This window comes from Erinaceus europaeus, chromosome 1 (assembly GCF_950295315.1).
Source record: "Erinaceus europaeus chromosome 1, mEriEur2.1, whole genome shotgun sequence".
Taxonomy (NCBI): domain Eukaryota; kingdom Metazoa; phylum Chordata; class Mammalia; order Eulipotyphla; family Erinaceidae; genus Erinaceus; species Erinaceus europaeus.
Genome location: NC_080162.1, coordinates 115,115,831 through 115,126,796, shown reverse-complemented (window position 1 = coordinate 115,126,796; position 10,966 = coordinate 115,115,831). Strand labels below are relative to the sequence as shown.

At 41.7% G+C, this 10,966-nt stretch overlaps 1 protein-coding gene across 1 annotated transcript; it reads left to right on the top strand.

Moving 5' to 3' along the window:
* Positions 1–2,672: 2,672 nt before the first annotated feature.
* DYDC2 (DPY30 domain containing 2) lies at positions 2,673–9,620 on the top strand. Its single transcript, XM_007539050.3, is given in 5 exon segments — positions 2,673–2,834; positions 3,337–3,493; positions 3,817–3,891; positions 9,158–9,281; positions 9,284–9,620. Coding segments are annotated over 5 exon segments (483 nt in total). The 5' UTR covers positions 2,673–2,832; the 3' UTR covers positions 9,409–9,620.
* Positions 9,621–10,966: the final 1,346 nt, after the last annotated feature.

The window sequence follows — 10,966 nt, the reverse complement described above, 5'->3', positions numbered from 1 at the left end:
AAATAAGGAGTTGAAGCAAGACATTTATTCTTTTGCAAAGACATGCTACCAACAGTGGCCATCAGGCAGCAGCGTGCTCCCCTCAACCTTTTCCCATCTTTTATACCTGACGCAGAACTGTCTCCTCCACCCCTGGGCTGAGCTCACAATCAGAACTCACAATCTCCCTGTTGCCTAAATAAGGAAAGGAGGAAGAGAGGCTGAGGGTCTCTGCTGGAGGATGAGCAAGCACAGCAAGGAGCTGACTTAAAGAATACAAAACTACTGGCCACAGGTGGTAATAGATAACAATTTATAAAAAAGAATTTTTGTACTAAGCACTTGTTCTAGTCATGTTCTTTTGAAGAGAAGACCTAACCGTCTCTCACAAGTAGCAATGGTAATAATGTCACTGTCTCGCTCTACTCTCTCTCTCTCTCTTTTTCTTTCTCTTCCCCCCCTTCTTTTCACTGTCAGGAAGAATTTTTTAAAAGGCAATTGGAAGTGGGGGGGAGACAACTGGGAGTCACCAAGTGGGCACCAATGATTACCCTGGTGGTAATAATAATGATGATGGAATTTATGGTACACAGTAGGATATCAACCAGTCTTTAAAAAAAAAATTGATGAAATCAGGGACCAGCTGGTAGTGCATCAGGTCAGGCACACATGGTTCCATGCCCATGGACCCAGGTTCAAGCTTCTACTTCCCACCTGCGAAGGGGAAGCTTCATGAGTGGTGAAGCAGGGCTGCAGGTGTCTCTGTCTACCTATCTCTCTCCTCCTCTCTTAATTTCTTCCATCCTACTAAAGAAAGAAGAAAACGGGAGGGGGGAGAAAAATAAATAAAAGCTACTGGCAGCAGTGGATTCATTTTATAGGCACCAGAGCCCCAGCAATAACCCTTGTGGTAATTAAAGAAAAAGAAAAGAAAGAAAAGAAAAAGAAGGTCGAACCATCTCATTTGCCTCATCTTGGATGGAATGTAAAGAACTCATTAGGTGTAATCAAATTAGGTGTTGGAAAGAGAAGGGAAAATACTGGGTGATCATATTGACAGGTGGACACTAAGAAGACTAGAAAGGGAAAGCAGGAAGTGAAACCTGGACTGGGTATGGTATACTACAATAAAGGACTCTGGGGGAGCAGGATACAAGGGTGTGGGGGGTGATAGGGCATCAAGAACCTGGTGCAGGATAGGGCAGGAAGATTCAGAAGGAACTAGTCGGCCATGTTACACTACTGTCAAATTTAAATATTTCCCTTTGGAATTAATAAATAATTTGTGGGGAGAAACTTTAAACAGTTATGTACCAATTGTTGTCAAATACTAAGAGAGCCTTAGCACTCACTGATAATTCTGGCTTGATTCAGTTATGCTATGGTGGTTACAAAATAATTGGAAAAAAACAAACAAACTCCAGGGGCCAAGCAGTGTGCAGCCAGTTGGTCACATACATTATCATGAGCAAGGATCTGTGTCCAAACCCCACCCCACAGACACATACACACCATTCCCACCTATAGCAAGAACACTTCATAAATGATTAAAACAATGCTGCAGGTAACTTTCTCCCTCTCTTATTTCTCCCTCCCCTCTGAATTTCTCTGTCTTATCAAGTAAAATTATGGGGGAAATAAAAAGGCTGCCAAGAACAATGGATTCATCTTGCAGGCAATGAGTCCAGCAATAACCCTAGTAATAATAATAATAATAATTGGCTGAGGAGACAGTTTTACAGCCAGTAATGAGATGGAGACCAGAATGGGCAGAAAGAAGAGTTTATTACCCACATGGGTCAGAGCCTAGAGTATTCCAGAGAAAATGCTCAACCCCCAACCTTGGGTTAAACTGCCTTTTATAGTCTATTCCAAGTCTGTAAGCACAAGTAAGCAAGCCAGGAAGTTCAGAAGCAAAATTCAAAGCAGTTAGCCCTTGCAGTTACAGTTACTTTCGTAAGTTTGTAACCAACCACCATCAGTAACAAGGACATTTTCAGTTAGCAGATATTGTTCAGGGGATGGAATATTTTAGTCTACAGATGACAGAGTAGTCTGACCCAGTTCTCACCTAACTTGTTTTTATATATTCCAGTTCTCTTTGTTTTCTATTTACCTATTTTTCTTTATCTATTTTCTGATCTACTTTCAGTCTGCTTCCTTGTCTATTTTTGGCTACATCTCCTCTACAACAGCATAATGTTTATGCAAAAGATTTTCATGCCTGAGGCTCTGAGGTTCCAGGTTCAATTCCCAGCCCTACCATAAACCAGCACTGAGCTAATGGAAAACCTAGCTAGTAGTGGAAGTGCCTGGCGTCTCCCCTACCTATCCTTCCTATGAGTTTATTTTTTATTTTAAAATCTTTTTTAATAATCTTTTTAAATATCTTTATTTATTTATTGGATAGAGACAGTCAGAAGTTGAGAGGAAGGGGAAGATGGAGAAGGAAAGAGACAGAGACACCTGGAACCCTGCTTCACCATTCATGAAGCTCTCCCCCACCCCCTCAGGTGGGAACCAGGGACCTGAACCTGGGTCCTTGCACACTGTAATGTGTGTGCTCAACACCCTCTCAGTGGTCTCTTGAAAAATAAATGAGCCTCTGCTCTATGTCATAAATGACTGTTGCTTGCAACCTCACAATACACAGTGCAGTTTGCTGAGTACCTAGAGCCCCTTTGGGGACTTCCTACCTGTTCAGTGATTTCCTCCCTGCTCTGAGGTAGAATGTGTGGGTGAGGGAGGTTATCACACAGCCACTCCTAATCACCATTATATCAAGCTCTCTTAGGTCTGCTGATCTCCCAGGACCCAAGACAAGTGGAGAGCTTTAGAAAAATGTTCATGTGAATGTAAGAACTTTTATTATATCGGTGCATGCATACTTTTTGGTTCTTTAGAGAAGGGTGGACTTGGGGGCCAGGCAGTGGTGCAGCTGGTTAAACACACAAAGTACTAAGACCCAGGTTCGAGTCCCTGCTCTCCACCTGCAGGGGGAAGCTTCACAAGCTGCTACAGCAGATCTACAGGTCTCTCTCTCTCTCTCTCTCTCTCTCTCTCCTCACTCTTTCTCTTTCTCTCCCCTCCCTCTCAGTTTCTCTCCATCCTATTTAATAAAATGGAAAAAAGTAGCCAGCAGGAGCAGTGGGTTTGTAGTGCTAGCACCAAGCCCCAGCAATAACCCTGAAGGAAAACAAAATAAAGCAAAACAAAAATCAAAGAGGGAGAGTGAAGGGTGGAATCCAGAAACACCTCACATTTATAATGAGTTGAATCTGAATGGGTTTGGGCTCTTGTTTTTTTAAGTCAAATTAGATTTATAGAGGATGATGACTCTGCTGTGATGTCTCTCAGGCCCACAAGGATGGAGACTGAATACCTGAAGAGGTGCTTTGGGAATTCCCTGACCCAAGCTCTGGCAGAGGTGGCAATGGTTCGACCCAGCGACCCCATAGAGTACCTGGCTCACTGGCTCTATCACCATAGAGAAATCATCAAGGCAAAAGAAGAGGTGGGTGGGTGTGCACACACTCAAATGGGCTTGGCCTGGGGCTCCATCCAGATTTCTCACGGTAATTTGAAATCCCAGATAAGGTTCTTGCACTGAACTGGGGAGTTTCTTGGACTTGTGAGGATGACAGAGGCCTGAGTATCACAAGAATTTGGGCAGTCTGGGAACTAAAAAGGAATTCAGTTCGGAGGAATTGTGGAGCTACCAGAAGGCTAAGGCTCCTTACAAGATCCCCATCAGTCTGCCTCAGTGACGTAGTATCTGTATTTCTTCCAGAGGGACTTACCTTTTTTTTTTTTTTTTCCTCTGTCACATCATTCCAGGACAGGAAAGAGGAGACTGTGATGAAGGAAGAACCTGGTAATAGTTTCAAGAAAACTGAACTGACAAACCGTGAAGTAAGAGAAGTATCAGAGTCATTGGAGCTATTAACAGTGTCTCAGGTTGAGGGGAGAAACTCAGTGCTGGGTACAGACATACCTGGGATAGACACAGGAAATCCACAGGTCAGCTGGGCCACCTTGAGGCTCCCACTTGATTCTCTTTTCCTTCACATTAATATGTGGATAAACAATCCAGTACTATTAACAGTGTTTGCCAATAAGATCTTATTTATTTATTTATTTACTATTGGATAGAGACAGAAAAAATTGAGAGGGGAGGAAAGATATAGACATTGAGAGTGTATGAGAGATAGAGAGAAACAGAGGCACCTGCAGTCCTGCTTCAGCATTCGTAAAGCTTTCTCAATGCAGGTAGAGAGCAGGGGCTTGAACTTGTGTCCTTGCATGCAGTACTGTGTGTGCTTAACCAGGTGCACCACTGCCTGGCCCCGCATTATCTTTATTTACTTATTGGATAGAAACAGTCAGAAATCCAGAGGGGAGAAGGAGATAGAAAGGAAGAGAGACAGAGATACCTGCAGCCCTGCTTCAGTACTCATAAAGCTTCCTCACTGCAGATGGGGGTCAGGGGCTCAAACTCAGGTCCTTCTGCATTGTAACATGTGTGCTCAACCAGGTGCACCACCACCTGCCACACCAATAAGATCTTTACCAGTGAAAAAAAGAATTTGAGGGCTATTTCATTTTAGATTTCAGAGAATTATCATAGATGTTACTTTTTTAAGAAATCAGATTTTTTTTTAAATCAAATCTGTCAATAGAAACAAATAGACATTCATATAAGATTCTTTAAGCCCTTTTAAAAAGACTTGGTATTTTTCAGAAAATAAATATGGCTGTGACCAGGAGATACTTCAGCCAACAGAATGTACTCCTTGTCATGGGTGGGAACCCTTGGGACTGTATGGGTGCACCATGCTTAGCAAATGCTGTAAAGTCTTTCCTCTTTCTCCCTCTCACTCTAATAAATAATCTTTCTTTATTGGATAGAGCCAGCCAGAAATTGAGAGGAAATGGGGGAAATAGGGAAAGAGATAGAGAGACACCTTCTGCCCTGCTTCACCACTCATGAAGCTTTCCCCCTGCAGGTGAGGACTGGTGGCTTGAACCAACATACTTGCACACTGTAATGTGAGCACTTAGCCAGGTGCCACACTGCCTGGCCCCTTCTCTCAGTCTCTCTTGATTCTGTTTTAAATTGAATGTGAAAGAAAGAAATGAGTCCACTAGGAACAGACACAAGTCCATGGCACCCAACAAGAAACTAACTGTAGTTATTAGTGTGTATTTCACGTGCATTCTTTTACTGATGGCATGCTATTTGCTCTTGAGATTGATTTTTTTCTCTGTTGTGCATTTCTGTGTCAGGCCACAGGTGCCTCCCCTGCAGTGCTGTAAAAGGGGTCATACCTTCTTGATCTGAAATAGTTGGAAGCAGCTATGTATTATCCATCTCACAGGCATATTTTAAAAAATCTATAGCTTTTGCCACATTCCCCTGGAATACTTATTGGTTATTTTGTCCTTTCTACAAAGTACATGAAAGCTGAGCAGTAAATGGATATATTGAACCAAATATCAGACCTCATTGTAGGTGTCCCTATGTTTGGTGCATTAAAATCTTTAATGTGGGGAGTCAATAGGTAGTGCAGTGGGAAAAGTGCAGGTGGTGCAAAGCGCAAGGATCTGCGTAAGAATCCCAGTTCGAGACCCTAGCTCCCCACCTGCAGGGGAGTTGTTTCACAAGCAGTGAGGCACGTCTGCAGGTGTCTGTCTTTCTCTCCCCCCTCTATCTTCCCCTCCTCTCTCCATTTCTCTGTCCTATCCAACAACAACGACATTAATCACAATAATAATAACTACAACAATAAAACAACAAGGGCAACAAAAAGGAATGAATGAATAAATAAATATATTTTTTAAAATCTTTAATGAGATTTTGTGCAATTCAGTAGGCTTTGCTACTTTCCACATTAAACTTGGACGCTCATGGAAATATTAAGCACAGCTACATTTATTTATTTATTTATTTATTTATTTATTTATGCCTCCAGGGTTATCACTGGGGCCCAGTGCCAGCACTATGAATTCACTGTTCCTGGCACCCATTTTTTTTTTCATCTTATTGGATAGGACAGAGAGAAATTGTGAGAGGAGGAAGAGATAGAGAAGGAGAGAGAGTGGGGCCAGGTAGTGGCACACCTGGTTGAGCACACAATTTATAATGCACAAGGACCTGGGTTCAAACCCCTGATCCCCCACCTGTAGGGGAGAAAGCTTCAGGAGTGGTGAAGTAGGTTTGCAGGTGTCCCACTCTGTGTCTCTGTCTCTCCCCTTTATATCTCCTCCTCCCCTCTCAATTTCTGGCTGTCTCTTTCCAATAAAGATAATAAAAAAAAGTTTTAAAGATAGAGGGAGAGAAAGGTAGACACCTACAGACCTGTTTCACTGCTTGTAAAGCATTCCCCTTGAAGGTGCAGAGCTAGGAGCCTGAACCCAGATCATTAAGTGGGTCCTTGCATACTGTGGTGCACTTCACCTGGTGTGCCACCGCCGGAGCCCCAGCATGGTTACATTTATACTAACACACTCCACTTTTTCATACATCATACTTGTTTTAAAGTCTAGATTTAAAAAAGACATTAAAAAGGGCTGGGTGGTAATGCACCTGGTTGAGTGCACATGTTACACTGCACAAGGACCAAGGTTCAAGCCCCCCACCCCCTGCAAGGGGAGAGCTTTGCAAGTGGTTTAACAGTGCTGCAGATGCCTCTCTGTCTCTCTCTTTCTCTAACTTCCCTCTCAATTTCTGTCTGTCTCTATCCACTAAATAAATAAAGATAATAAAAAAGACAGTTTCATATGCTCATGAGCAGTCTAAAGAAACACTTCCTTAGGAATAGTTCCTTTCTTGGACAGTTGTTGAGAAATGGTAGAGGTTAAAGTCACTACAGAAGTTAACTCTCACTCAGTTCTCTGACACATAGGGAGAGTGCTCACGTTTTGTGTGGGGGGTGGAGGGGAGTGGCTCTGTTGCTCATGGATTTGTCAGGGCTGAATTTTTAGCTTGTCAGATGTCCATGGAAAGGAAGGTAGGGGGACTTCTAGATGTTTTTAGGAGCATATGAGATGGTAGCGTTTCCTTTGAGAAATACTCAAAGTCATCGCGGATTTCTCAATTCTAACTTATAAATTATGTGGGGGAGGGGGTGGAACCTGCTATTATTTAATTGACAAAATAATTCCTGTACACATGCCAAATATGTCCTCATGTAAGGAAGCCAGTTCTTATGATACACTGAACATAATATTGAATCTGTAATTGCATTAATTATACAACTTCTGAATAATAAGCCCATTGTTGAAAACAAGAAAACAGTGTTAGCGTATATAGTGCTTCTTTCCATAAGCACACTAGTATGTGGAGAATAAATTTATACAATATGACCATTTCTTTATTATTATTATTATTATTATTATTATTATTATTATTATTATCATTATCATCTTTATTTGTTTTTTGGATAGAGAGCCAGAAATCAAGAAGGGAGAGGGAGAGAGGAAGTGAGGGAGAGAGGCAGAGAGACACCTGCAACCCTGCTTTACCACTCATGAAGCTTTCCCCCTGCAGGTGGGGACTGGGGGCTTGAACCTAGGTCCTTGAACATTGTGACATGTGCGCTCAACCAGGTGCGCCACTACCCAGTCCCAAGATAATTTTTTTATGTTTTTCTCAAGGACCAATTTGAAGGTTTTTTTTTTCCCTCCTACCATGAACCAAATAAGGAGGATTTGGAAAAACAAAGTTACCCTTATCTTGTGCCCACACTGATCTTTTTCCAACCCCCTACTTCACTTTAGTATAAATAGAAATATGCAAGGCAGAGAAAGACTCCTCAGTGATATCTTTATGAAGCAGTTTCTCACAATATTTTGAGTGGTCCCTTTGTGTTGCTCTCAAGGTTTTATACCTTGGAGCATTTTTTAAAGAAAAATTTAGATGAATAATGAATTATTTTGTCAAGTGTGAGATAAAGAAGCAAGAGCCAGCAAAATGTCTGGACTGTGTGCAAGTTATCATTTTAGGACAGTTCTTACTTAGTCAAGCTATGGTTGTGGAATTGGATTCCCTCCATCACAAGGAGATGAGGAGAACCCAGCAGTGACTGCTCACCTCACTCACCTACTTTGAGTCCAAGCAGTTAGATAAAGGGCTCAGAGATAGTGGTCTAGCAAAAAACATGAGATTCTCTATCATTTCAATACTTTGTTTCTCTTTTATAAATGTTTTATTTTATTTTATTTTTATATTGTATTTATTCATTAGATAGAGACAGAAATTGAGAGGAAAGGGGGAGAAAGAGAGGGAAAGAGACAGACATCTGCAGCCCTGTTTGAACACTTGTAAAGCTTTCCCCCCTATAGGTGGGGACCAGGGACTTGAACCTGGGTCCTTGAACACTGTAATATGTGTGCTTAATCAGGTGCACCACCGCCTGGCCCTGACTTTTTCTCTGTATTACAATTCATATCTGCCTCTTATTTTTTTAAACTTTTAAAAATATTTATTTTCCCTTTTGTTGCCCTTGTTGTTTTATTGTTGTAGTTATTATTGTTGTTATTATTGATGTCATCGTTGTTGGACAGGACAGAGAGAAATGGAGAGAGATGGGGAAGACAGAAAGGGGGAGAGAAAGACAAGACACCTGAAGACCTGCTTCACCATCTGTGAAGCGACTACCCTGCAGGTGGGTAGCTGGGGGCTCAAACCAGGATCCTTACGCCAGACCTTATGCTTCGCGCCATGTGTGCTTAACCCGCTACGCTACCGCCCAACTCCCTCTGCCTCTTATTTTTGTGGTGAACATTATAAGTGATACTTTACTTTGTAGATAAGAGTCTTTAAGTTTTGTTGTTTTCCTTCAAAAAAAAGTACTTTTTTTGTTCTTGCAGACAGTTAAAAGCATTGGCGAATTATGTTATCCTCTCAGATTTTTGTTTTATTCTTTGTTAGAGCAAATTTGTTCAGTTTTGAAGTGGGCAATGTTGTCTTCTTACCATACCTAGTGTATTTCAGCTTACGCTAGTAACTTCCTTGCTTTTTTGTTTTCTTTTTTCTTTTGTTTAACCAGAGCACACTCAGCTCTAGCTTATGGTAGTACTGGGGATTGAACCTGGGGCTTTGGAGCTTCAGGCATCATAGTCTCTTTGTATAACCATTATGCTATCTACCTCTGCCCCTTTTTGGCTTTCTGTACAGCCACTGATAACTGTAGCTGGCTCCCCAGAGAAGATTGTATCCGTGCCAGAGAGCACAAAACCCCTGGAGAAGGAAGCCTTGGTGCAGGAGTCCTTGCCAAGTACTTCCAGTACAATTCCAGGAATCACCAAGACAGTCCCTCTTCAGAGCCATTCTGTCAGACATCAGAACTCCACACAGAATTAAGTGACCTGGTTTTCCTATATCAGATCGCTTGCAAAATGCATCCTGGATCCAAATATTCTTCATAAATTATCAGAAGGTGGGTGATATGAATCATGCTTATTTCCAAGTTGCAAGCTGAGACAATGATAACCATTTGACTTAAACCACAACTTGAAGGACTGTGGAAGGAGGTGTCTACAGCCCGATTCCTGATCGACGGTCATGAAAACCCCTTAATTGTGTGAAAATTTGATTTCGTTACAGGACCAAATAAACTCACAATAAGCATTGACTGTAAGTATCTAAACTGAAGTTTTTTTTCCTCGTTTTATCTTTTTTTTTTTTTGGAAGGAGATAAGTACAAGAAATCAGGTCCATTTCATATACCTTCCTTTAGTCAGACTTTGCAGAATGTTAGGCATATCTTATAGTCAAAGATCTGAACGGCCCCCCCCCAATTATTACCTATCTATTTTAATTCAAACATTATCAACCTTCTGGTGATGTCAGATTTCTATCTTTAATCAATATTTCCTTGAATCTGCTATCTGATTGTTGACTTACCTCATAAATCAACAACCAATGGACCTCTCAAACCTAACGTATCTAGGTGGACTCATAGATATTTTTCCTGAACTGGCAGTCTCTCTCTCTCTCCTTCTGTTACTTTGGGTTGCAGTTTTTGGTGTTATTCTTGACTCTGTTTCTTCTGTGTGCTTCCCCCCTGCCCCTGCACACTCCCCCTCACCCCACCAGTTTGTCACCCTACATCACCTGGTATGTTGATTTTTTTAAATTTAAAATTAAACTAGGGGTGCTGGGTGGTGTCATACACAGTTAAGCATACCAGGTACTATATGCACAGATCCCAGTTTGAGCCCCCAGCTCCCCACCTGCAGGAGGGTTGCTTCACAAGAGGTGAAGCAAGTCTGAAGGTGTCTATCTTTCTCTGTCCCTCTCTGTCTCCCCCCCTCATCTCTCAATTTCTCTCTAATCTAGCCAATAATATAGGGAAAATTGACACCAGGAGTGATAGATTCATAGTGCCCGCACCAAGTCCCAGCAATAGCTCTGGAGGCAAAAAAAAAAAAAAAAAAAAAGAAGGAAGGAAGGAAGAAACTAGAATTCAAGTACTGGAATGCCCAAGTCAAGAATCATCTTTTGTCTAGATTAGTGCAAGTGCCTTTTAACCAGTCTATCTTTTTCTGCCTTGAATACCCCAGCTTAATGCACAGCACTAAAGCCAGGATGATCTTGGTAAAGTATAAGTCAGATCATGTTTAGTAGTAAGCTGCTTCCAGCCTCACTCACAGAAACTATTAGATTCTGTAGTGTCTGCTTTCCAATCACCTTTTCACTCTGCACTCCAGCCATATTAGCAACCATGTTTGTCTTCAAATACACCTGGCATGGTGCCTGCACTATAAATTTACTGTTCCTGGGGGCCATTTTTTCCATTTTGTTGTTGCTGTTGTTATTGTTGTAGTTGCTATTGCTGTTGTTGTTGCCATTGCTATTGCTGTTATTGTTGTTGTTGCCATTGCTGTCATTGTTGGATAGGACAGAAAGAATCGAGAGAGGAGGGGAAGACAGAGAGGGGTTGAGAAAGATAGACACCTTCAGACCTGCTTCACCGCTTGCGAA